General features: G+C 41.8%; 2 protein-coding genes across 4 annotated transcripts in view; one reads left to right on the top strand and one right to left on the bottom strand.

Moving 5' to 3' along the window:
• The window catches only part of NSMCE2 (NSE2 (MMS21) homolog, SMC5-SMC6 complex SUMO ligase), a 212930-nt gene extending 202690 nt beyond the window's left edge, over positions 1-10240 (bottom strand). For 2 of the 3 annotated variants that reach the window (XM_036264122.1, XM_036264124.1), the window contains exons 1-2: positions 10149-10240; positions 1840-2009 (exon numbers count right to left, since the gene is read on the bottom strand). In XM_036264122.1, coding sequence (XP_036120015.1) covers positions 1840-1996 — 157 coding nt within the window. In that variant the 5' untranslated portion in view covers positions 1997-2009; positions 10149-10240. Of the gene's footprint in view, positions 1-1839; positions 2010-4371; positions 4462-10148 lie in introns of those variants that run through there. The other variant, XM_036264123.1, reaches the window with a different exon arrangement.
• A 141-nt stretch (positions 10241-10381) lies between these two features.
• Positions 10382-27514, top strand: part of WASHC5 (WASH complex subunit 5) — a 54662-nt gene continuing 37529 nt past the window's right edge. Inside the window, exons 1-9 of the mRNA XM_036263859.1 lie at positions 10382-10445; positions 12573-12881; positions 13596-13741; positions 14398-14482; positions 15367-15467; positions 17521-17713; positions 20029-20181; positions 21760-21873; positions 23627-23798. Of these exons, the coding sequence (XP_036119752.1) occupies positions 12696-12881; positions 13596-13741; positions 14398-14482; positions 15367-15467; positions 17521-17713; positions 20029-20181; positions 21760-21873; positions 23627-23798 (1150 nt within the window). The 5' untranslated portion in view covers positions 10382-10445; positions 12573-12695. The remainder of the gene's footprint in view (positions 10446-12572; positions 12882-13595; positions 13742-14397; positions 14483-15366; positions 15468-17520; positions 17714-20028; positions 20182-21759; positions 21874-23626; positions 23799-27514) is intronic.

Raw genomic sequence — 27514 nt, 5'->3', positions numbered from 1 at the left:
TAGAAAAATATTCTCATATACAGATGGACAAAATAAAAAAAGAGCATTAAGCAAACCATTCATGGACAGGCCCTGGCAGAGAGGCACAAACAGAAAGGACACAACCCTGAGGGACATTAACATTTTAAGGATGGGCCACTCCTCAAATGCAAACTAAACTTAAAGGGTTTACAAAAATGCTTAAAGATGATGTTAATATTAACAATTCTGGTAAATTAGGTGAGTGCATTCTGGTTAAGAAAGCAGGATGCCAGCACCTTTCCCTTCTCCCACAGGGGTGCATCTCCTCATCTCCACGGGACCCCAGGAGACTTGCAAGCAGGGGAGCAATGGGCAGCGGCAGCTCGCCCTGGGCTAACCCTCTGATCCTGTCTCCAGAGCCCTTTTTCTCTGACTTTCCAGTGAGCTGACAGCAGCCCCCACTTGGCTCACTTCTTCCCCATAACCTTTCTAAGGAGAAAGGCAGCCCCATCTAGGCTCTCCTGTTGCTTCTTCCAGCCTATGCCCTTCCTTGTTTCACTGTCCCCAGCTTTAATAAATGTACTATTAGCCCTGGCCGGTTTGGTTCAGTGGTTAGAGCATCGGCCTGTGGTCCAGAGAGACCCAGATTTGGTTCCCACTAAGGGCACGTACTTCGGTTGCAGTTTGTCCCCGGCCCCGGTTGGGAATGTGTGGGTAGCAGCCAGCCAATGTGTCTCTCTCAAATCTATGTCTCTTTCTCTCTCTCTCTCTCTCTCTCTCTCTCTCTCTTTCCATTCTATCTAAAAAGCAATGGGAAAATATCCTCGGGTGAGGATTAAAAAAAAAGAAAAATAAGATTCCATTTCTTTTTTTCTTATGTCTTCTACAACTGAAAAATCCACCAGTTGTAAAATTAAGTGAAATTAAAAATTCACTGAATACACTTAACAGCAGCAAATTAGACAATGCAGAAAGAAAACAGGGGTAGTGAACTTGAAGACATAGCAACAGAAACTATTCAACTTAAAGTCAGACAGAAAAATGACTGGGGAAAAAAATCTCAGTGACTTATGAGACATAATCAAGCAGTGTAATAAAAATGTAATTAGAGTCCCAGAATGAGCAGGGGGAGGAAGAAACAGAAAAAGTATTTGAAGAAATAGTAGCAGAAATTTTCCCAAATTTCATCAGAACTGGAAACCCACAAATCCATAAAGCTCAAAGAACACCAGACAGAATCAAGAAAATCACAGCAAGGCACATCACAATAAAATTACAAAAACCAATGATATTTAAAAGAAAACAAAAAGATAATGTTGCTCCCCTCACTCCATATATAAGATAAAAACAACTCTAATCCAAAGAAAGCAAATAACATCTTTCTAGACATTCTGATGCAAACATTTTGGTGAAGTTCATCAAAGCTGAACCTGTCTCCTTTGTAGAGGCCTTCTTTTGGCAGTAGTACCGCTAGCATAAGCTTAGTCTGTCCATAAGGTGATCAGTATGAACAAAACATAGTTAAATTACTGGAAAACAAATTTACCAAATGCATTTCTACACTGTAAAATTTACAAACGCTACATACTTTTGATTGTATGTTCCTTGAGGTCAGTAACCTTCATGTTTTAGCCCATAATGCAGTTTCTAGTGGTACATAACTGCTTGAACACACATGAATTAGTCAATCTCATTTCATGCTTAGTACATCAATATATGTGTAAAACAAGATGAAAAAACAGATGCCCAAAGGGATTAAATGATTGTCCCAAGGATACACACAAGGTAAGAAGTATCTTGCATCCCTAGAGTAATGCCTCCATACAAGTTATCCCAAAGTAGACACAAAAGAAATACATTTTAATTATTACTACTTACTCTGAGTTTCCACAAGATCCAAAGCAACACTAGAAGCTGTGTCCATTCCAGTGCTGATACAGTTCTGGAAGTTTTTTAAGGAGGAGAGAGCAGATTCTACACCACTGAAGGATATAAAACCAGTTGAACCTGAATTTGAACTGGAACGCCCAGGCATCTTGAATTATTACCTAAGTTTTCAAACACATTGAAACAAAATTTATGAGTCAGAATAACTGCATAGGAAAATAAAACTTCTGCAAACATCCATATGAATGTATCCAATATCCCACAAGGGTCACACTATTATGCATTCTATATCCCTTGAGAGGATAGTAACGCATTGTGCCATTATCTGGGCTATCAAACACAGATGCACTCAGGATATGGGAAGGTAACTCCACTTTTTTTTTTTTAATCCTCACCTGAGGACACGTTTTTCATTGATTTTAGAGAGAGGGAGAGGGAGGGAGAAAAACATCAATCGGTTGCCTCCCACATGCACCCCGACCAGGGATCAAATTGCAACCTGGGTATGTGCCCTGATAGGGAAACGAATCTGTGACCCTTCAGTGCACAAGACAATGCTTCAACCAACTAAACCACACTGGCCAGGGCTGTCCTCACTTTTTAAAGGAATCTTCCAAAAGATTTCTTGATTCTCTGAAGAACTAAATAAAAGCACAGTTCTTAAAATATAAATGGGTTAGAAATAGTAGGCTACTCATTTGATGCATTTTTCTAAAAATTAAATAGTTTGAAAATCTGTAATTTCTAACTTATCTGACATATATGCATATTGAATTCTGAAAACTCAAAAATATATATTCCTGAAACCTCCTCTAAGTTCTAGCCGATATATGTAGATTTGGTGAGATCACAGATTCTGTTTCAGTAAAAGCGAATTTTCTCTATAAACTATCTTTTGACAGTTCATTCACTATAACAGTTTCAGTTGTTACCTTCATGTTAAGTGCTCCCTAATCTATATCTTTTGCCACCAATTCTTTAAGTTTTGGACCACTTACATAAAGCTGCCCACAAAAGACATCTTTGCTTAATTCCAAAACCACCTGAAATTCAATCTACTGAAACCAACTAGAGAGAAAATTCACACAGGCTTGGAGGGCTGGGAAGGCTGAACGGTAGCAGAACAAAGGCATCTGCTTATATCACATAGATATGGCATGAGTCCTGGCTCTGCTACTTTACTACTAAGTGACCAGGGCAGACTGCTTAAACCTCTCTGAACCTAGCCTTCACTATCTTTAAAATAGGAAAGAATATCACAGTGTGGTCTAGCACACAGCAAACTACTAATTGGCACTAGGACTTGCCCTACTACCCTTCCCTCTTTTCCTGGGGAACTGCCTAGTATCTATGCTATTTCCATCTCCACTGCCACCACCTTTATCTCACATGTGACTACAGTAGTTTTTAAGTTATTGGTCCCTTTAACTGGTTCATTTTTTCATTCATTCAACAAATAGGTATTTAGTGCCTTACTGTGTCAATCATTTTTAAAAAGACACATTAAAAGATTCACTTTAAAAAAAGACACAAAGGGTATACAAAGGAAAGGGCACAGAGAAGATCCTAAGATACTGATTTCTATTTCTATTTTTGAAGTGTTTGTCTACTACAGACAAACATCCACAATACAACTTACTAATTCAAATCACTCAATTAACAAATATTTAGTATGTCTTGGAGCATAGTGTAGAGCAGTGGTTCTCAACCCTCCTAATGCCATGACTCTTTAATACAGTTCCTCATGTTGTGGTAACCCCCAACCATAAAATTATTTTCGTTGCTACCTCATAACTGTAATTTTGCTACTGTTATGAATCGCCATCGGAAATATGTGTTTTCCGATGGTCTTAGGCGACCTCTGTGAATCAACCTTCAAAGAGGTCGCGACCCACAGGTTGAGAACCGCTGGTGTAAAGGGTTGTCAACCCAGAGGAAAAAAGATAGCTACCAAGAAGAGCTCCTGGTGGCTAACTGGGGTTAGATTTAAAAACAGCCGACAGCCATTTCCAAACAGGGTCTTCTCATGCTTCAAGAAGCCTGCACTAAGCTGCCTGCCCCCTGCACTGAACTCCTGCCACATGAACCAGCCCTTATAAAGGAGCTCCTAGAACTGTCTCAACCAACAGGATTGAGACTTTCCCTGTCTAACTGGAGCCAGGCAGCTATATTCTCATTAGCACCTTCACCAACCAATCAGAGTAGCTCTCCATTCTGATCAATGATGGCAGTGCTTTTTGGACAAATCAAACTGTAAGAATTTAGAGTCCTCATCTGCATGAGAATGAACCAATCTGGGCCCAGGGGTAGGGATTTCTCCCTATGTAAATCAGCTCCTCCCTGGTTGGGAGAGCACACTTTCCCTTTCCATTGAAGACAACAGACTGCTTTCCTGAGCTGGAACCAAAATACCAATGCATCTTGCTGGAGCAGACCTGAGCAGAGCAGATGGAGTGGAGCAGGACAGAGTGGAACAGACTGAACCAGAGCAGAACAGAGCTATCTAGCTAGAGAGGGCCTCACCCCAGGGCTGCCTCCCAGCCATGCTGTTCCCCAGCCATGCTATTTCATAACTGAGCTACAACGCTATGAGCTGCTTCACGGCCATGCTCTTCTCACAGCTGTGCTGCATCACAATTGAGCTGTTTGCACGAATCAAGTTTCCTTCTTCACTGCACCTCAAGTTGGGGATCCCTGTCGGCACTGAACTGGTGCCAAAAACCATCAATGGACAGAGTCTTAAGCGCAGGATAAAGAATCAATCCAGCTGAGTCTAGGGTGGTTAAATAGGACTTTTAGATTTATCTATTTTTTTAAATTTATCCTAAAAATCAAGAACTGAAGCAAATAGAGCAAAATGTTAGAGATGTTAAAATCCAAATGATGGAACAAGGTTCTTGTTGCATTTTTCTGGAACTTTCTGAGATGTTAATATTTTACACCTAAAGAGAGAAAATAGACAGACTATAAATATCCAATGATGATTTCTGCATATTTGCATTTTGGTAAAAGACAGTGTTATTTACAATCTCACTTTATTACAACAAACAAGTTGAGACAGTTTATACAATATAAATACAAACACATACAATAAAATGGGAAAATATAAATTCATAAATATTAGAATCACAAAACAGATTCAAGGGAAAACCATGTACATGAAAAAATTAGAATACAATCATGCACACTTTAGGATTCTTTAGGATTCTGCGCAGTATTATATTTGTAATACAGGGGATAAAGCCACAGCATCTTGACAATCAATCATACCAAGGGGTAATAGATATATGAAAAGATGTTCAACTTCACTAGCTATTAGAGAAATGCAAATCAAAACTACAATTAGATACCTGTTACAATGGCTATTATCAACAAGACAAGAAATAGTAAGTATCAGAGAGGTGTGGTGAAAAGGATCCCTCATTCACCACTGCTGAGAATATACACTGATATAACCACTGTGGAAAACAAAAAATTCAGAATAGAGTTACCATATGATCCAGAAAGTATTTATTCATAAAGACATATGTACCCCTATTGCAGAATTATTCACAGTGGCCAAGGCATGGAAACAGCCAAAGTGTCCCTCAATATATGATTGGATAGATGTGGTACATACATAAAACAGAATACTACACAGCCATAAGAAAAGATGAAATACTGCCATTTACAACAACATGGAAGCAACTTGTGAACATCATGTTAAGCAAAGTAAAACAGAAAAAGTCAAGAACCATATGATTTCATTCATATGTGATATATAAAACTGAAAGCAATAAATGAAATAAGACAAACAAAAATACAGACATAGACAACAGTGTGGTGGATACCAGCAAGAAATGGGGGTGGGGGGGTAGAAGAGGGTAAAGTGGGTCAAATAAATTATGACAGAAGATGACTTTGAGTGGTGAACACACAATGTAATATATAGATGATGTATTACAGAACTGTACACCTAAAACCTATATGAATTTATTAACCATGTCTCTCCAATAAATTTAATATTTTTAAGTTCAAGTTTCAGGATTCTTTTTCCCCATAAAGAAAAAGTACAACAGTAATTCATGGAAAATAAATCTATCCATAGCAATCAAGGCATCATGGTTCATCATACATGAGATAATAAGAGTCATACTAAAAATATCCTGATACCAGCTTGGTGCCCACCAAACCCATTTCCTCTTCAACTTGGTCATACAGCTTGACCACCATTTGCAGCCTTCCTTGCAGTTAGGCGTCATCTTATGACTGAATTCAAGACAACGATATATGAGCCATTTCCAGGCCCAGTCCATAAAACCACGCTTTTTCCATACCCCTTCCACTGTGACAGCTTGAAACAGGCAAGCAGCGACCTTAGAAGCTATGGAGAATCACTAGTCAGATTCTGGGGTTTACTCAGAAAATACAAACCTGCAGGGAGCAAATGATATGGTACAAGTACCCAGTTTTCCTAGTCAGTGTTGATTCTTGTGTAAGTCTAAATTATCTAGAGCAGCTCTGTCAAAGAACTTCTAGCCATGACAAAAATATTCTAGAATCTACACTGTCCAATATGGTAGTCACTAGGCACATGGGCTATTCATTACCTGAACTGTGGTTAGTGTGACTGAGGAACTGAGTTTTTAATTGTGTTTAATTTTAATCAATTTAACTTTAAACAGTCACGTGTCTAGTGGCTACTGCCTTAGACAGCACGGTTCTAGAGACATAATTATCAAAGCGTAGTGTATTTACGAACCAGGGGATAAAGCCACAGTATAAGCAGGGCATAGCTTCCTGGAATATCAATTTTACTTACAGATAACATGAAATATGTTTACATTAAAATAAACATCAGGCCCTGGCCAGTTTGGCTCAGCAGTTGAGCGTTGGCCTGTGGACCAGAGAGTCCCGGGTTCAGTTCCCGCTAGGGGCACATACCACCAAAAAAATAAAAATAACAAATAAACATCAGCTGCACTTTGGAGTAGACTATGGAGGCAATACAGAGTCAGGAGCTAGACTACTAGAGTTCAAAGCCTGATTTTGCTACTTAAGTAGCTGAATGACTTTAGGCAAATTATTTAACCTCTCAATGCTTCACTTTTCCTTTCTGTAAAATAGGGATGATCCAGTGCCTACTACCTCAAGGATAGTACTGCAAAGACTGAATGAGTTTATACACACACACACACACTATAATAAAATACTCAGAATAATTACCAGCACATAAATCTTTTAAAACGGGAACAACTTTTAAAACCATCAACTTCATCATAATACCGAGGGACAATACAACACAGAGGTCTGGAAATTACATCCGGTCCATGCCACTTAAAACTGCACAGCCCTAATTAAGTTGCTTATCTTCTCTACCTGCAGTTTGCTCCTATGTAAAAAACAGATAATTACATCTATCTCATAGCCTTATTAAGGATATATTAAATTTTGTAGTTTTCTCAGACTTCTCTGATCTTAAGAATCAGCTCAAATATTAAAATTACATATTTATGGATACCATCTCAGACCCACTGATTCAGAGTCTCTGGTGGGTACACTGAGAAAACTAAATGTTTATGAGGCCCCCCAGATGATTCTTAGGATCAAGTAAGTGTGGAGAACACTGAGGTAATTGTGTCTCCCCCAAATCCATATGTTGAGGCCCTAACACTCAATGTGATGATATTTGGAGATGAGGCCTTTGGGAGATAATCAGGTTTAGATGTGGTCATGAGTGTAGAACCCTCATGATAAGACTAGTGTCCTCAATAGAAAAGGAAGAAACACTAGGGTGCATTCTCCTTCTTTCTCTCTCCTTCTTCTTCTCCCCCTATGTAAGTACACAGCAAGAAGAGGAAAGGGAGCCAGATGCAAGCCAGAAAGAGAGCCCTCGCCCAGCTGGTGTGGCTCAGTTGTTGAGCTTCGACCCATATACCAAGAGGTCACTCGTTCAATTCCCGGACAGGACACATGCCCAGGTTGTGGGCCAAATCCCCAGTGGGGGCATGCAGGAGGTGGCCAGTCGATGTTCTCTCTCATCGATGTTTCTATCGCTCCCTCTAAAATCAATAAACAAAAAAATTATTTAAAAAAAGAGAGTCCTCACTAATATCCAACCATGCCAGCACCTTGTCTCCAAAAACTGTGAGAAGTAATTTTCTGTTGTTTAAACCACCAGTCTATGGTATTTTTTTAAAAAAACAACAGCCTGAGCTGAGTAAGACACAATGTATCTAAGGATTAATACAATTCAGGATAAATAGAAAAGTGTCTACCACCTAGAAGATATCCTTTTATGTGAATGAAAAATTCACATTACTCCAATAAAACTTTACACATGCAGAGAGCTAGGGAAAACTTTCTTCTGTAATTCTGAAATATTTCAAAGGAAAATAATCAGATTGGGAAGCAAAGAGAGTAGATGGCGCAGAAAAGTGGAACAGACACACTTTTCCCTATTCCTCCCATGAAGTACAGCTAAGTATGTAAGTCACAGCAAAGCTCCCAAAACAAAGGATTATCTGGCCTGTGTCTACAGTGCAATTGGAGAAACCCTGGTTTAAATCAAGCTCCTCTTGGAGCCTTCCACAGGAAAAACAATCTTTTTGTTTCCTGTACCTATGGTCTCCAAGAACATTTAAAATAAGTTTACACATTTCCTGAGTTTTTCCCCAGCATGTTATTTTGCCTCCCCTAATAGGCTAGTTGGGCTGCTACAACCAAACAGCGGACTGGATAGCTTATCAAGAACAGAGATTTATTTCTCATAGTTCTGGAAACTAGATAGTTCAAGATCAAGGTGCTGGCATGGTCAAGTTCTGGTGAAGGCCCTCTTCCTGGTTCAAAGCTCATGCCTTCTAGCTCTTTATAACCATAGAAGGAACAAGGGAAGTCTCTGGAGCCTCTTTTATAAAAGCATTAAGCTCATCCATGAGCTCCACCCTCCTGACCTAAGCACCTCCCAAAGGCCTCACCTAGTAACATCACACTGGCATTATGGCATTAGGATTTCAACATGTGAATGAGGGAGGGAACACAAACATTCAGACCCCAGCAGGTCTATAAGATCCTCTGTAGGGCCCTGGCCAGTTTGGCTCAGCGGTTAGAGTAGTTAGACCAAAGAGCTGCTGGTTAGATTCCTGTCAAAGGCATGTACCTTGGTCGCAATTGCGCTTTGGTCCTCCGCCCTGGTAGGGATTCTGTGGGAGGCAACCAATCGATGTGTCTCTCTCACATAGATGTTTCTCTCTCTCTCCCTCTCACTCTGTCTGAAGACACATGTGAAAATATCCTCGGGTGAGGATTTAAAAAAAACAAAAACGATTCTCTGTAGGCAGGATCCATTTTTGGCTAATGTAAAAACACTTCTTGTCCTGGCCAGGTGGCTCCATTGGTTGGAATGTCCTCCCTGGAATGCCTTTCGATTCCAGGTCAGGGCATATACCTAGGTTTTTGGTTTGATCTCTGTTGGGGCATGTAGGGGAGGCAACTAATAGATGTTTTTCTCTACCAAAAAAAAAAAAAAAAGCAATAAAAACATATCCACTGGTGAGGATTTAAAAAAACGAAAAGTTTCTCTACTCTTCCCTCCTTTCGTCTTTCTGTACAGCTCAGTGGTGGGCACAGAAAAAAAAATTATACACAGTGTGCTGACCTTTAAATCCAGGGGGGCCTGTGCAAGTTTAATCAGAGCTATACCTCAAGGTGCAAGGATGCACCTTTCTCTTTGAAGCCTAACCACACAAGCACCTGCTTGTCCCCTCCCTTCCTCTCTCACACACACACACACTCTCCCTCAGTAAAACTCATCACAACTATCTGCTCACACGTCCTCCACTCCTTCCCTCTGGGATATCTACAGCCTATATAACAGCTCCCACAAAACAGGCGATCAATAAAGACCTGGAGACAGTTCCGGCAGCAACCCCGGTTCTAGGTTCCCGGTCGTGTGCCAAAAACGGTCCCGGCGCTTCATCCCCACCACCTCTCACGCTCACAAACACCCACCCGCGGGAAAAGGAACCCGGGGCCCAGGGGCGTTCACCCAACGCCCTGCCCCCGCCTGGTTTAAGGGCAGTTCCAACAGGCAGGCACGTCTGGGTCCAGAGCGCGCGAACTCTTCCCCACGCACTCGGGGCTGAAGGCGGAGGCGGGTCTCGGAGGAGGAGGTCAACTGCCGCAGCCGCACTGCCGGGAGGTGCAAAGAGCCAGGACCAGCCCAAGTCGACAGACCCCAGCTCCGGAGACCCGCGGAGTGCCCGACAGGGGGCGACACCTCCCGCCGCCCTCCCCGCCGCCGCACCCCGCGTCCACCTCACCTGCCGCCCCGCCCAGCTCTGTCCGACTGTGCCCCGACTTCCTACAGCGGGACCCCAACTTCTTCCTTAACCGAGCGCGGGCTCGAACGTCATCAGCCGTCGCCCGCCAGTGGTCACATGACGCCCCGCCCCCTTGGTCACGTGACCGCCAGGGCGCCAGGGGCGGAAGCCGGGGTCGCCAGCGCTGGCTCCTGGACTGAGGGTAGCGAGGACGCCTGCGCAGAGGCCGGGTGGGACCCGGTGCGGGCTCGCGCGGTCGGCGCCCCGCTCTGCGCCCTGGCGCGGCCCAGGCGACAGGTACGTCGGGCGGGATGCACCGCCCCTCCTTTGCGTCCCCTCCTTTGCATCCCCCTTCCCCCCCCGGGCCGCACTGGCGCAGGGGACATCTGTGGCGTGAGGTGGGTCTGGATGGGGGAGCCTGGCGTGGGGCTGCAGTCCAGGCCCTTCATCTCCACCTGGAAGTCGTGTTCCACGCCGCTTGGGCGCTTTAGACATTGATGTTCAGCTGCTGGTCCCGCATCTGAACCTTCCAAGTTTCCGGGAGCGGTGCCGTGTGGACGTCGTTATCCCTCCGTGTACTGCGGAGAAAACTGAGAGCTTAGTGGGCGTTTTTACAGCCCGACGGACCCGGGTGCGAATGCCAGTTCTGCCCTGGGCTGTGAGTTTGGGCAAGTCATTGTTCCTCTCTGCATCTTAATCGCCTCCCCTGTGACATGCTCGTGCCAAAGTCCTTTGCATTTCGGAAAAAATGTTCCCGAGGATCCTGATTTGTGCATGGTCTTACAGTAAAAACCAAACAAAAAAAACCTTACAGGGCCCATAATGGGACATTATACACACACACACACACACACACACACACTTCAGCTATGACTTTCCTGTTCCTAATAGTATGTAGTTTTCATGAAAGGAGAAACTTAGCTTTGTTCACTGCACTATCCTCAGGTCCTAAAATGGTTCTTGGCACATAGTGGGCACTGGGTAAATATTTATTGAATGAATGAATCTGTGTCACTAAGAATGCTTTCACCTGCAGATAATCCAAAACTCAATAAACAGTAGATATACCACAAAAAAAAAAACAATTTAACAAGGATTACAGAGGTAGATAATGCCACAGTTGAATCAATGAATCAGTAATGTGGACAAGAATTGAAATTATTTCTCTTCTTCCACACCAATCTGCAGGTTCTTGGCTTTTTCTCTGAGGCTTATCACCTTATGGTCTCAAGGTGGCTACTGTGGCTTCAGGCATCAAATATTCATTGGGCCAGATTCAAAGGCAGGAAGTAAGGGGATAGTCAGGGCACAGAGAGGGACGTTTTTCTCCACATGCCTCTCTCCTTGTAGCAGGAGGAATAAATATTTCTTACAAAGTCCTACCATAGACTTCTTGCACCTCATTGGTCAAAGCTGAGTCACATGTCTAACCTAGCTTCAGGGAGGTGGAAGGTAAAAGTGCAGATGTTGGAAAAGACATGGGCGTTCATGATGTTGAAAAGGAAGTCAGGCTTCCGTGAAGTTGACAAATGATGGCCTAGCCAAATTAACACAGAGAGGAGAGAAAGCAACAAAGACCATGACACAAATGAACACTTCAAATGATAATGATTTGAGAAAGAACTGGGAGAGACCTTTGGGAAAAGAATAACGCCTAGAAACCGTTTTGCAAAAATCACCTCTTTAAACAATATGCCCTGAAAGTCAGCTATGAAGTACAAGATGCTGTGTGACCAAAAATCACAGTTTAGCAAAATCAACTTTTGACTCATTCTCAGTTTGTCCATTGAATCAGTACATAGTTGTTGCAATTTTACTCCGAATTCTGTTAAGTATAATTCAGTTTTAGTTATAACGTTTTAAGAGACATTCCTAATCAAACTTTTCCACTGCTTGGTATGAAAAGCTTGTAGTTATTTTAGAGTCCCTGTGTTACCTTTCTTGGGCAAGTATTATCCTTGATGACAAGGTCTTCCTATACCTAACATATGAGAAAAACATTTTTAAAGGTGTTCACTCAACTAATTCTAGTGGATTTTAGGACATACCTTTTCCCAAAGGTAAAACAAGCGCCATAGTTCCTGTAAGGAAAAATTCATAATCAGTGCCCACTTGGGGGGACACATTGGAACCCCACATCTCAGTGGTTCCTTCTCCCAAGCTCAGCAGAAGCTACACTGGGTCGTTCCTCATGGGGAGAAGTAAAGAACGATCTGAGAAAGAGACCAGGGGTGTTGAAGTATCAAAGCCCCTCCACATGGAAAACGTGAGGAATGGAGAATAATTACCCCCCATCCCCCATCAGAACTCATTTTTCTTGCTCGTGTTTTAGGGAGTTTGGGAGAAAAATATCGCCTATGTGTTTCACATGCTGCCTTAAAAAAATGGAAATTTTTTTGTTTTTTGTTTTTGTTTTTGATACAGTTTCTTAAATGGAGCAAATATCTGTCAGCAGACCCAGTTTCATCTAATGCATCACAGACCCCAGTTCTGAAGCCAGTTAACTAGCCCCACCAGCCAGGCACAGAATAGTTGCTGGCTCTCAGGATGTTGGACTTTCTAGCTGAGAACAACCTCTGTGGCCAGGCCATCCTAAGGATTGTTTCCTGTGGCAATGCCATCATTGCTGAACTTTTGAGGCTCTCTGAGTTTATTCCTGCTGTATTCAGGTTAAAAGACCGAGCTGATCAACAGAAATATGGAGATATCATATTTGATTTCAGCTATTTTAAGGTAATCTTCCTCTATACCATTTTTACCACTGTCTTTCCTAGGAAAGTGTGCCTTCTCTAGGGACAGTGAGACTCTGAGATGTGAAGTCATTATGGAGAAAGAGTTAAATAGGAGAGATTTTGAAATCAAATTTAATACCAGCTAACTAACTTGAAAATAATATGAAGGAATTGTGTGAAGTGCTAACACAATAGAACCTAATTTTAAAAAGGTAACTTTGGTATAATATATTTCACATTAAAGCATGCTAATTGTGCTTGCAATTCAGACTCATTTCTTTCAGAGGGATTTTATATATGAGCTTCTTATATCATTACTTTCTGTTGCTCTACTTGACCTTTTGACAATCCTTTTAAGGCATAAGAACAGCCCTGGTCAGTTTTGCTCAGCGGTTAGAGCCTCGGCCCGTGGACCTGAGTGTCCTGGGTTCAGTTCCCGCTAAGGGCACATACCTCGGTTGTGGTTCGTGCCCAGCACCAGTTGGGGTCATGTGGGTGGCAGCCAGTCGATTGGTCTCTCTCATGTCGATGTTTCTCTCTCTTCCTCCCTTTCTCCCTCCCGCTCTATCAGAAGATAAATGCAAAAAAAATATCCTTGGGTGAGGATAAAAAAATTTAAAAAGGCATAAGAACAAATTTTTTAAAGTCTACTTAGAAATTTTTACCAACAAGTATATTTTTATTGACGTCTCCATAAATCTGTTTTTCTTTTTAGGGTCCAGAATTATGGGAAAGCAAACTGGAAGCTAAGCCAGAGCTACAGGATTTAGATGAAGAATTTCGTGAAAACAACATAGAAATTGTGACCAGATTTTACTTAGCATTTCAAAGTGTACATAAATATATTGTAGACTTAAACAGGTATTGATTTATTTAGTAAGAGCTTATTCTGCTAGTAAATAGTGGAGGGGGAAAGGGACATCCTAGAACATGTCAATCTTTCTGAGTTACTACAGAATTTACTAAATTGTACCCTGCTTAATTGTCTTGTCCTTCTAGTGGCACTAGTCATCTTAAGTATTTTAGAGTTTTATGATCATTTCCTGCTCTTGTGAAGTGTTATAATCATCTTGGTCTATGATAAGTCACATGGCTTTCAGTCCTGTGGTTTATGATCATATTCTAGTATATTATGAGAAGTGGGAGAAAAGGAACATATTTTCGTAGTATATCTAACCATAGTCTTCCTTCTTATCTCTAACCACACAATAGTCTCTTCCTTTCAGCCCTTAAGAATTTGTTACTCATTAGCTTTTAAACTAACTATTCCATGTTCATATGTTGTTACTTCTTAAGATATTTGTAATTCATAAATCAGAACTAGGGAATATTCTTTGTACTTGGAGTAGCCATCAACCTGTGGCCCTCATCACGATGAGTTTCAGCTCATGAACTTTTGAAGGCCAGAATGCCTAGTATCTTGCCTTATCTTTTAAAAATCTGTACTTCCCTTCATCAAAGATGTTGTTAAAGTTTTCATTGTCAATGAATAACTTGCTCTGGGGTTTCATTTCTAGATACCTGGATGACCTCAATGAAGGAGTTTATATTCAGCAAACCATAGAAACTGTGCTTCTCAATGAAGATGGAAAACAACTTTTAGTAAGTGCTAGTGACCATTTAAAATACAAATTCAAGAATGTCAAGCTTAGCATCACTTTTTTTTCTAGCAGTTACAAATACATACATGGCTCCCTTCTTTCAAGAGAAGCAAAATAAACTAATAAGTATCTTCTTTTCTTTTTTTATTCCTCACCTGAGGATATTTTTCTACTTATTATCAGATAGAGTGTGAGGGAGGGAGAGAGAGACACACACAGAGAAACATCAGTGTGTTAGAGCCATATTGACTGGTTGCCTCCCGCACGACCTGACCAGGGCCAGGGACAAACTGCAACCAAGGTACGTGCCCTTGACCAGAATCAAACCCGCGACTCATTGGTCCGTGGGCCGTCGCTCTAACCACTGAGTCAAACCACCCAGAGCAACTGATAAGTATCTTCTAACTGGTCTGGATCTGAGTTTAGAACATAGTAGAGTTTGAACAGAATTACAAATGAATAAAGATTGAGGAGAGTTTCTGAGCTTCCTCAGTGTAACAGTCTTTTCTTTATCTTTTAAATCTACATCCCAGACATCTAGCCTAGTACCCAATACATAGTGATCACTTAAGAAATGTCTGTTAAATAAGTGAATGACTTAGAGGTGTTCATAATATTGGGATTCCATTTTGGTATCCCAAGCAAAATAGCAAAACCAGGCCAACTGAAAGGTAATCACTGTTTGTTAAAATTTATTTCACATAAATTTTCCAAAGCTCATTTTATACAGATGGTGCTAACCCTTTGGGGGAAACCTGCATTCTCCTTGTAATATAAAGCTTTTAGGAGGAATGGATGCAAAGTGATCTCTTTAACCATTATCAGCATCACTCCATGAGAATGTGTACTCTTGTGAGTTTGGCCCTTGTCTTTTTCTCTTCACAGTGCGAAGCGCTGTACCTGTATGGAGTTATGCTGCTGGTCATTGACCAAAAGATTGAAGGAGAAGTCAGAGAGAGAATGCTGGTTTCTTACTATCGATACAGGTAACCCCGGGCTGGGACTGCACTGCTGCTGGTAAATTGCAGTCTAGGTTTCCATGCTGCTTTTACTGTGAACATGAGCAATATGATCTGAGATGCAAAAATAGAAGATTCTTTATCTCTTCTGAATATAATATAGAAGTACAGCAGTTCCTCGATATTTTATGTCACCATCATCATCATAGATTAGATGTCATATAATCTATTGGTTATATATAGAATAATCCATGTATTATAGATTATTAGAGCTATATGGATTATCTGTCCATGATGGTATCTCAGTTTGGGGTGTTTTTTTTTAAATAATCTGACTTGACTTTAAAGATAAATTTTGGAATGTGGAAGTGTAATGAATGTTCTTTGTTGATTTGTTTTTGTTTTTAAGTTTTAAATGTCACTCCTTGGCAGATGTAAGGGAATGAATGAATTTTCTGTTGTCATTTTCAGGTTGACGACTTTGAAAAGTTATCACTCAGGGTCAGGTTGATAGGGAATTGTCACCCATATATATGCACGAGACAAGCAACAGCACACATCATGTGTTAAGTCTGTGTGTACAGAGCTGTGACCTCAAGAAGTTGTGTCTTCAAAATAGGAGCCACTTTAACAAACTCTGTAATTCCAGTACCTAGCACACAGATTTCAATTCGTTAACTAAATGAGTCAAAATTGAAACCTGTGTGCTAGGTCAGTGTCAGAAATAGTCAAAATTCAGGGAAGAAAGGGTCAATGAGCAGGAGTCGGTTAGGAACTTGGGCTAAGAATGTGTAGACTAGAACTAACTATTTTCAAACTTACAAATTAGGACAACCTAAATAGGGCAAGGGGGGAGGTCCTCAACAGAGGGATTGTTTGGGGACATTACATTTTCAGCGACACCTGGGACTGCTGCCGCCTTCGTAGTACATTAATCTTAGCTACTCAACTAGCCTGCTTTCTTCCAGCTTTATCAGTGTGGGAGGAGACTGTCCACCCCCATGCATAAATCATTCTCTTCAGTGTGACCAGGAGCTATGTTAACACCCATGCTTTTAGAAATGAACTTCAGCTGGCCCATCCTATATTTCTGAAAGTACCTGGGAAAACAGAAACCATAAATAACTTACAGAATAAGAAAAAGGTTTGCTTCTCAAGCCCAGCTTTGACTATCTGCCTTTGTCCCTTTGGGTACAACAGCTACTTCATTGGAATGTGAGGATCCATTATTAAAGTGACATGGGAAAATTGCAAGTCAGAGTCATGGTAAAGGAGATTCTTACATTCAGTAGGAGGTCATCTTCAAGTCTAAGATTCTTTGAGTCTCTTTGAGGGAGTTCTACTCCAAACCACCCCCAAAATCACAGAGACTTTGATTAAATCTTTATAGAAAGTGTACCTTATCAAGAAAAAACTATTACTGTATATCTACTTTAAATCGTCATAATTCTTTAAATTATCTTTTAATTTATGAAAAGTTGGTGCAGATTCACATTCTTGATGCCCAATTCTGAAATCCAAAGAGCTATGGAAAATACATATACCTACACACACAAGCATACAGAATAACTCCTTTGGCAGCAAAACCTGATCCAACCTGAAGTCATATGGAGTCAAAACCTGATCAAAGCCAAAATAAGGCTATAGATCATCTTGATTTATCTCACTTGTGTGAGTATCCCTAAATTTTACTGTAGAAATATTAACCTGTGGTGATCATGGAATGTCAACTGAGACCCTGCTGGAATATTACATTGTATATGGTCTATGTACCATATTACTTTCTTATATTTGAAAAACACTATGTTCTGAAACAAACCCAGACCCACAGATTTTGGAAAAGGGATTGTAGACCTTGACATAGAACTGTACTTACAAAAACCCATGTTATAGGTTTGCTGCATTATAATAGGCTTTTTGAAAATATAATTTTGAATCTTAAGGATATAAGTTGACCCATGGTCATATAGAACACTTGATACACTAGATAAAGTCAAGAAATTCTGCTTTGTTGGATTTTTGAGTTTCTGATATGTGTGGTTTGTTTGGCTCTTTATTTCCCATCATGAATACAACTCAGTGCCGCCCGGTCTTCTGCTGATTCAAATATGGACGATATTTGTAAGCTACTCCGAAGTACAGGTTATTCCAGTCAACCAGGAGCCAAAAGACCACCCAACTATCCTGAGAGTTATTTCCAGAGAGTGCCTATCAATGAATCCTTCATCAGTATGGTCATTGGTCGACTAAGATCTGACGATATTTACAACCAGGTGGGGATTAAGTCCATTAAGATCTTAGTCATTTCAAAGACCGATTTCACTTTTCCTCCTCAATGACTCCTCCCCTTTCTTCTTCCTCAAAAGAGTAAAAGCAGCTAAAACTTATTTAGGACCTTTGAGCTATACCATGGGATGTTAGAGGAAAGAGGGATACTCATTTGGACAGAATAGAGATTTCAGGGAAGAGATGGGATTTGAGCTATATTTGGAAAGACGTAGTTATTGAGTATATATTATGTGCTTATCCATGTGCTGGGGATACATCACTGATGAAGGGAGGCCATGGTCCCTGTGTATAATGATCTTGTTGCTGAGGAAAGAAGATAGACAGACAACGAAAGGAATTACAGTAAAGCAAGACAAGGCTTCTCTTGGGGGAAGCATGTGTGTCCTGGAACATGCAGCAACATTATAACAGGTCTCAAAGGGGATGTAAGGGCCATTCAGGCAAAGGAGGCAGCATATAAAAGTCCTGCAGCATTTGAAAGTTGTCTCACTTCCTCTTCAGTATGTATATCTGTCTCTTACTTAAAAGGACACCAAAGAAAATTACCATTTACTACTTTTTTCTAAAGAAAACATAATCATGTTATATATATTTTCTTTACTAGAAGAGAGTTGGCCCTATAACTAGATATCACTTATCACAGAACACACCTGTTCTGTCCAGTTCTTTAGGTAACCTGTTAGTTTTTTGTATGAATATGTTAAGTGTAAAAAGAGGTTTTGTTTAAGACAACTGAAAATCAGGTACTACCTGCAAATACCAGCTCTCTGAAGTATTTGTTGCCATTTATTGAGATTTCAGTATGAACCAGAATCATATGAGGTTTTTTCATATGCCATTTTCTGTACTCCTCACAGTAGCCATGCAGAGTAGGCAGCATAAGACTCGTTGCTGTTGAGAAAAATAAGGCTTAGAGGGCTTATATAATTTTTACATGGCCATGTCTCTAGGTAGCAGAACCATAGTTTGAACTCAGGTCTGTATGACTTCAAAACCCATGCTGATTTCTTACTCCCTGTCCTTACCTGCCCCTTCTGCCTCTCTGCAGTCCATTTTGTCCACTTCTCAAGACAATGTTTCACTTTTCTTCTTGCCCCGTGACCTTCATGAACACACGGTTGGTGCTGTATGTCTGCCCCCCTCTGCCCCGTACCTCCCCTGTCCCTGCCTGATTGGAGTGGGGGCAGTCACTGGACCCAAGATGGATCAGATTCCATCTCCAGGGAATTTGGAATTGGGCCTGAGGAATAGTTTCTGGACATGGGTTTACTCACAACATGCAAAATTTGAAGTTTGGGGCAGCCTCATTCTGCCACATTATGGAGAGAGAAAAGTTGGGAAACACCGAAGGTGAGAAACGTGAAGGCCTGTGGTTCAGAGACCTGGCCGGGGCCCATGTGACATTGCTCTGCCTCCTTGTGATAATCTCCACCCTTTCTGCCTAGTCCTCGAGGGGCTCAGTACTGTGTGCAGCCAGAGACTCCTGAGGCATAAGGCGGTGGTCTGGGCACACCAGCTTTGGGAAGCAGTCAGAACACCCGACCAAGCAGACTAAGAGTGAGGTGTCTGGGAAACCAGGGAGGAGAGGATTTCATTCCTGAGAGAATTTTTTTTTTTCCTTTATTGATTTTAGAGAGAGAGGAAGGGAGAGGAAGAGAGATGGAAACATCAATGAGAGAGAACATCAATTGGCCACCTCCTGCATGCCCCCCACTGGGAATCGGGCCCACAACCTGGGCATGTGCCCTGACTGGGAATCAGACCGGCAACCTCTTGGTGCAGGGTCGATGCTCAACCACTGAGCCACACCGGTCGGGCTCATTCCTGAGAGAATTTAAGTGAGTGTTGAAAGAGGCCGTTGGATTGGGTGATTGCAAGGTGATGAGTGACCTTAGGAAATCCCATTGAGGTGATGGTGTAGGTCAGGTTTCAGTGAGTTGACAAACAGGAAGTGAGAAAATAGCAATAGCGAGTGGATTCTGTCAGTTCTAAGAGATTGTGATGAAAAAACAAAAAATGGACAACTGGTGGGAAACCGCGGTTACAACTTCCTTTTCGTAAGGAAAAGACTTGGAATGGCAGCAGAGTTGAGGGCCGGAAGGAAGAGAAGCATGTCGTGAGGTCAGGGATAAGAAGGAGGCGCTGGCTAGCAATGCCAGGAGAGTGGCTTGCAGTATCCGGGATGCGCCAGGGAGATGGACTTTTAGAGGCTAGTCTGTCCTAGAACTAGATCATACATTTGGTGCATGTAAGTTCAACTGTTGCCTACAGCTGCCTTTTCTGCATCTCTGCATTGCAGGTCTCGGCGTACCCTTTGCCGGAGCATCGCAGCACGGCCCTGGCCAATCAGGCTGCCATGCTGTATGTCATTCTCTACTTTGAACCTTCCATCCTTCACACCCATCAAGCAAAAATGAGAGAGATAGTGGATAAATACTTTCCAGATAATTGGGCAAGTATTACTATTTCTCTCTCTCTCTCTCTCTCTCTCTCTCTCTCTCTCTCCCCCTCTCCCCCTCTGATAAGTTTTTTTAAAGAACTGTTTTTTCCATTCTTTTGGCCTATTACCCAGAGGTCATAATGAATAAATCAGCCAGTAAAAATTTCCTGAACCTATTTGTTTTTTCTCCAGTGGATCCTCATGTATTATAACATATCTTGCTTTAGCTACAGAGACTGCAGCTAAGTTACACAGACCTTTCTTCATCCTTGCCTTTTTCATGAATCTAAGCTAGCAGGCTTGATCTAATTTGTCATTTTATGAATAGAATTTCACTTTTATAATAAGTTTTCTCTATGAGCTCACATTGATGGGGCTATGAAGGCTAGCATACTGCAGGGATTTGCTTGTAACTGTTTAATGTTGTTTCACTTAAAAATAGTCATACTTAAAGGAATAAAACTGACTTAGCATACTTAATGTATATACAATGTTTTCTTTGCTCATAGAGGTTTTAACAAAGACCAGTAAATTGGATCATGCTCTCAGGCAGATTTATTTCATTTCTTACCATCTGTTGAGTCACAAACTCTCTGTGATGAGGGACCTGAATGTGGAGCTTTACTGGTGAGAAAAACAGACTGCAATTAGGAGACGATGCTTCCTGTCCACCAATGATCATTCTCATGAGCTGGAGTTAAGCACCCAGGAAGAAAACTCGGATAGTCTGACTTCATTTGCCTAAGCTTCACAAAGAACTGTTGGTCGTAATGCTGTGCTCAGAAACACTTTCAGTATTAAGGAAGGCCAAAATCCAGTTACATGATACTTATATGCCTAAAAAGGTACCCTGGAACACTGAAAATAAAGCACTAAAACATACATGCTAGGCAGATGCCAAGCAGCAAAAACCTAGTGAGAAAATATTAGTATTACACCAAGAGAATTTAAAAGAAAAACATTAATGGGGATAAAGAAGGATTGTATATAATATTTTTAAAAATAAATGGTAAACAGTGTCATTCTCACAGACTTTGGGGGAAAAGCTTTAATCTGAGTTTTTTAATACAAAAAGTTATGTGAGCATGTAATGGATTTATTGTTATTCTTTTAAATTAATTAATAAATATTTTTTAAATGTTTCAGTTTTAATGTATAATATGATACATGTCAATAGCTGTAACCCACATTTTTAAAAAAAAGTTCTTTGGGGTCCTCAGTAACTTTTAAGAATGTAAAGACCGAGATGAAAAATTTTCAGAACATTGTCCAGTCGAAGTCTAGTCAGAATGTCTGTTTGTCTTTCCTTTCATTTTTCCTCATCCAGGAATCTAACAGAGCAGTTTGAAAGGAAAACCTCATTTTATTCATTGTTCATGAATAGCAGCATTGTCGCATTGGTTCCAAAGTGCGCGTAAAAAAGAACCCTGCCCTATATCTCTGGAAAATCTTGGTTTCTCATTGATTTTCAATGGAATGGAATTTAAACTTGAAGTGGGCAGTGTGTTATCTAACTTTGTATTTTCCCAGCCCTTTGCCTTGAAGACGGTAGGTATTTAGCAAATACTGAGTGAATGTCTTCTCTTTCAGGTTATTAGCATTTACATGGGGATCACAGTTAATCTTGCAGATGCTTGGGAACCTTACAAAGCTGCAAAAACTGCTTTAAACAATACCCTGGATCTTGCAAATGTCAGAGAACAGGTAAGTTCTGGCCAGTGGGGGAGGATTCTCAAACACCTGCCTGTCTGCCATAATGGGCTAGGAAAGGAGCCAGGTAGATTTCCCAAGGCATTTGGAAGATGTCCACAAAAACATGAATGCAATGATTAATGAAAGATGAATTTTGCAGAACAAGATAGATCATTGTGATTTTTTTTTTCTTTATTGATTTTAGAGAGAAAGTGAGGAGAGAGAGATAGAAACATCGATGAGAGAGAACATCGATTGGCCGCCTCCTGCATGCCCCCCACTGGGGATTGGGTCCACAACCTGGGCGGGTGTCCTGACTGAGAATCAAACCAGCGACCTCTTGGTGCATGGGTTGACGCTCAACCACTGAGCCACACCGACCGTACAATAATTGTAATTTTTAACATGTATGATATATATAAATGGGAAACTTGGGTCCCAAGGGAGATTCAACAACCTAAGATGAACCAGAGTAACATACGGTTCCCATTGAATTTGTTTACTCTTGCTTAAAGACTGCATCCTTATGGATGGAGCTGCTGACACCGGTAACCAGAATTCTAATGTTTTCATCAACAGGATGTATGTTGAAGACAGTAACTGAATGTACACATATGCCCTGTCACTGTGATTTCAATTCATCATTTCTGTGGGCAAGATAAACAATAAGACTAAAGGCAGTTATCTCCTTAAAGTTTAAATGGCTACATTGTGTCTCTTTGATAAAAAAGTCAAAGTAGCCCTGGTCAGTGTGGCTTAGTTGGTTAGTGTGCCCTTCCATAAACCAAAAGGTCACTGGTTCAGTTCCTAGTCAGGGCACATAGCGAGGTTGCAGGTCTATCCCCAGTCAGGGTGTATACGAGAGGCAACAGAGGAATAAGAATAAAATCTTTTTATAGGGGAGCATACTTGGTATATGTTATCTTCAGTTATCTTCCTCAGCCTGGCAGACTGAATATTTGAGTTTCCGGTGAGGATAGAATAGCATTGATTTAAATAACTTCAGCATGTTTTATTCAATACCTTGGATCCCATAAATAATGCACAAGATGATTTCAGTTTTGGAATGTCCTCTAGAAATATGTTAGAGGAAGTAATGCTTCCATACGTGGCGGCATCAGCATTAAGTTGGCATGACTGAGCTCTTTTCCAAATTGCCCTCGTTTGCGACATTGTAAGTTCTTCAGAGGTTCCTGATGAAGCATCTAGTGATGGTTTTAAACTAACCTGACTAGGATAATGATGTATAACATTTAATCCTCGCTTAGGGTAAGTTTCCGAAAGGTCTGCAGATTGGATTCTCATGCACTGAGGTGTGTTTTTGTTAAGCTTTCATGTGTTTGTAGAAGTCTCATCTCTTGAGTGTGTCTGCTCTGCTCTGACTCCTTTGTTGATAATAATAGGAAGAACTGATCATTTGCTTCTGTTTTTATGTTTCTTTTCCACCCAAGAATAGAAGGGAACCACCTGGTCATTTTCCAGTTTACGCTTGAAGAAACCAATACCTAGAGGTTAAACCCAAAGTCACACCAATATTTAATCACAGCCAGGACTAGATTTTAATCTCTTAATTCAAAGTCTAATACTCTTTTTTAAAATGTCCAATAAACCACTTGCCTTTGAGCCTTATCAACTATAGTCTATTTGTTAGTCATCTCATATAGAAATGTTATCATCTATGCAGGAATTCATTTGAATGTGAGTCGCTTTCAAGACAAACAGTTCTCTCTTTTTAAATTATAATTCAAGTTGTTTATTTGCAAAGGCAAGCAGATACGCTGCTGTCAGTGAAAGAGTGCATGCGCAAGTGCAGCAGTTTCTGAAACAAGGTTATTTAAGGGAGGAGATGGTTCTGGACAACATCCCAAGGCTTCTGAACTGCCTGAGAGACTGCAACGTCGCCATCCGGTGGCTCATGCTTCATACGGCCGACTCAGGTAAGGCACAAAAGATGGCAGCCATCTGTGTCGCTCCACGTACTGATCTGTTTCGCTCCACGTACTGATCTGCTTCATGACTCAAAGTGGTTTAGCCCTTGGATGAGAAGCAAGTTGCTTTCTATGGTAATCATTTCTGTGCCCACTTGGACAAGTCAGTGCCCACCTGAACAACTCCTTTGTCAGGTACTGTTAGGTGCTTGGAATCTGAAGAAATTTACCTCCCATGTTCATGGAGCTTGTCAATGGTGAAACTGGGGAGACCAGATGTAAACATATGAGAAGCCCAACTATAGATCTGTGGTAGGCAGAATAATGTCTCTCTACTCAGCCCTCCCAGAGATGTCCATGGCCTAATCCTTGGAACCTGTAGGTGTGATATATTATGTGACAAGAGGGGGTTAAGGTTGCAGATGGAATTAATACTTCTAATCAATTGATCTTACATAAGGAGATTATCCCAGTGGGCCCAGTGCAGTCACAAGGGTCCTTAAATCAGGGAAGGAGAAGCGGAAGAGTCAGAACTAGAAAGATGACATCATGAAAAACACTTGACAGCTCATTGCTGGCTTTAACATGAAAGGGACCACAGGCCAAGGAATATGGGCAGTCTCTAGATGTCAGAAACACAAAGTACACTTTCCCTTGGAGCCTCCAGAAGGAGCACGGCCTGCTGACACCTTGATTTCAGCCCATTCCAGGTGCCTCACCTCCAGAACTATGAGAATAAATTTGTAGGGTTTTTTGTTTTTGTTGTTTTTTGTTGTTGTTGTTGTTAATCTTCTGAGGACGTTTTTTTTTCATTGATTTTCTTAGAGAGTGGGAAGGAGGGAGGAAGAGAGAGAGAGAAACATTGATGTGAGAGAGACACCTGCAACTGAGGTACACATGCCCTTGACCAGGAATCAAACCCGAGACTCCCTGGTCTGTGATGCTCTAACCACTAAGCCAAACTGGCCAGGGCTAAATTTGTGTCTTTTTAAGCCACTAAGTTTGTGGTAATTTGTTATAGCAGCAATAGGAAAGTAATACAAGGGCTGAGCCAGTAACTAAGAGCCAGATATATAAATAGATGGGTGGTGGAATTGGAGTTCAGAGCAAGAGAGACACATCCCTTGGGATAGGAGGTGGAGTGATCAGGGAAGGCTGCACTCAGGAGGCAGGAGCTGACTGGCCTTTGCTAAGATTTTGAAGTGAAACAAGGAATTCTAGACTGAAGAAATGATAGAAGAAAAGGTATGATTTTGGAAGGACAGAAAAGCATGGGCCCACTGAGTGAAGGACCTCTCTAGACAAGAGCACTTAATTACGTTAGATTGGGTCTTAACCTTTTCTGGGTCAAGAGCCTCTTTGAGACCCTATTGGCTGTCAAGGTCAGAAGCTTTACAGAGTATATGAAACGCCTCCGCAGGGTCCATGAGCCTATGGCTAAAACCCTAGTTTAATGGAAGAAAAACGAGTAGGTTGGGCCACACCTGAGCTTGTTCAGTGCTAACACAACTCCTCATACAGTAAGTCCTTAAGGTCATCAGTAGGTTCTGTGGCTGTAAGTGAAAAGCAGTGTAACAGACCAGTTTTACCAGACTTGATATAAACAAGAGTTAAGTTCCTGCTGCATTCATCAACATTGTAACAAAACGATGTTATAAAAGACCTACTACACTTAGTAAACACTTGATAATAGTAATTCACTAATGAGTTCACTCATCCAGAGCTGCGTGCCCCTCCCTCTTCTGCTTTTTGTTTTTCACTTAGCAAACTTTTCTTGAGAAGCCACCCAGAGATAGGTTCTCCTTTCAAAGCCCCTCGTTATTTCGGAGGAGGCCATGCGTCTAGACAGACCGTCACACCAGATCATTCTGCAGCCTGGCACAGTAGCACAGTGGGCCATCGCGCCGCGCTCCGGGCACGGCATCCCGCTAGCCTCCTGTGTCCACTTCCTGCGAGGGGTCAGCAGTGGGACTTCCTCATCCTTTGGGTCTTCGAGAATGGTGGGATTTCTCCTCAGCCTCTCTTCACACTAGGAACCTCCAGCTTCTGAAATGTTTCTCCCAAGAACTGCTTTCCAGTTGTTTTTCCCATCGTTTTGCTTCTTGGCCTAGATCTCTGTTCAGTTTATATAGTTTACTCCCAGCATGAACACCGTGGCTAATGTTTTTAGTCATGCCATGCATCTGTTTTCAATTATCTGAGTTTATGTTATATGAACTCCAGTTCTGATCTGAGGATCTTACTACATTGACTCAGCATATAATCTTTCCTAAAAGTCTGCCCTGCTCAAGCCTACCGACAGCTCAAGCTCTCACTGTCATGACAGCAGCTGTGCTTTTCTGGTGACTTGGCACCGTCTCCATCTTCAGGACAAGTGTACCTGACAGCCGTGCCCACGTTCTGGGAGCCGTGGCCTCCTGGATTTGCGCCCTGCCAGGGACAGCCTCGGCTGGCCAGGGTCCTCTGCTTTTATCTTCTGCCACATCTGTTTTCCATTTCTGTGCCCGGCAATTGTCTGACCTGATTGCACAAGGTCATAATTTACCAGAAACAAATGATGTGACTATCTGGTCGTGAGTCATCTGTGGGAAGAGGAACTGCTTATTTAGCTTTTATGGTGCTTCAGTCATGTGTGCAGAAAGCAAAGCATAGTCTTCAAATCCCCTCCTGTGAACTGGCTGCAGGCATTTCACCCAGGCTGAGGAGGCTCCTGCAGGGCCTTGCAGCTGCTAAAGAAACACACTGAGGCCCTGGCCGGTTTGGCTCAGCGGTTAGAGCGTTGGCCCATGGACCAGAGAGGCCCGGGTTCGGTTCCCGCTAAGGGCACGTACCTCAGTTGCAGTTTGTCCCTGGCCCTGGTTGGGTCGTGTGGGTGGCAGCCACTCGATGTGTCCCTTTCATATCGATGTTTCTCTCTTGCTCTCTCCCTCCCACTCTATCTAAACAAAATATCAAAAAATGTCCTCGGGTGAGGATTAAAAAAAAAGAAACATACTGAGCAACACTGGTTAGGCCAGGCTGGCTGGATACTGAAGTCTGGCCCCAACATCATCGCGGTTCTAAGATCTGAGGGTCAGATCTTAGAGAGAGGATTAGGCTCAGAGAACACTGGAACCAACCCTGGTCTATACCAAGGAATTGATTGTTAATGCACAGTGGTGTTTCCTATCCAGAAATGAAAGCAAATTAATACCAGAGGTTTTCTTGTCGAGTTAGAATCAACATAGAGACAAGTGGAAATCCTTATATATTTGGTGTGGGGTTTTTGTTTGTTTTGGTTAAGCAAATATGAAGCTGAAAATTTGTCCCTGCGTGATCGCTGTCACCAGTTCTACGTGGGTGTGGAGACTGCGTGGTAAATCAGAACTCTGCCGTTTGCCGTGAAGACTGAGCCCCTCTCAGGTTGTCACGAGTCTCCTGATGGAGCAGCTTGGAAGTCAGTATATGAATGGCCTTCCGTAGGCTTCGCCGTTGCTGGAGCACCCAAAGCGCCCCTGCATTCTGTACATGGCAGGCGTTTTGAGATCCCGGAGGGAGGGCGGGGGAAGCAGAGGTGTGCACATGTGAGGGCAGAGGGGCTCCCCGGGACCTGGAGCCTCATCAGCTGTGAACGTGACTGTGTTTGTCTTAAAAATTTGTATTTTGACTGCAGTCCGGGTAGGTTTTGCTTATAGATTTTTTTGCTTTATCCTGTTTTCTTATCCTTTCTTAGGTAAAAACTGGCC

Source organism: Molossus molossus, unplaced genomic scaffold (genome assembly GCF_014108415.1).
Source record: "Molossus molossus isolate mMolMol1 unplaced genomic scaffold, mMolMol1.p scaffold_m16_p_16, whole genome shotgun sequence".
Taxonomy (NCBI): domain Eukaryota; kingdom Metazoa; phylum Chordata; class Mammalia; order Chiroptera; family Molossidae; genus Molossus; species Molossus molossus.
The sequence above is the reverse complement of the archived record's forward strand: the minus strand, read 5'-3'. Positions and strand labels throughout refer to the sequence as shown.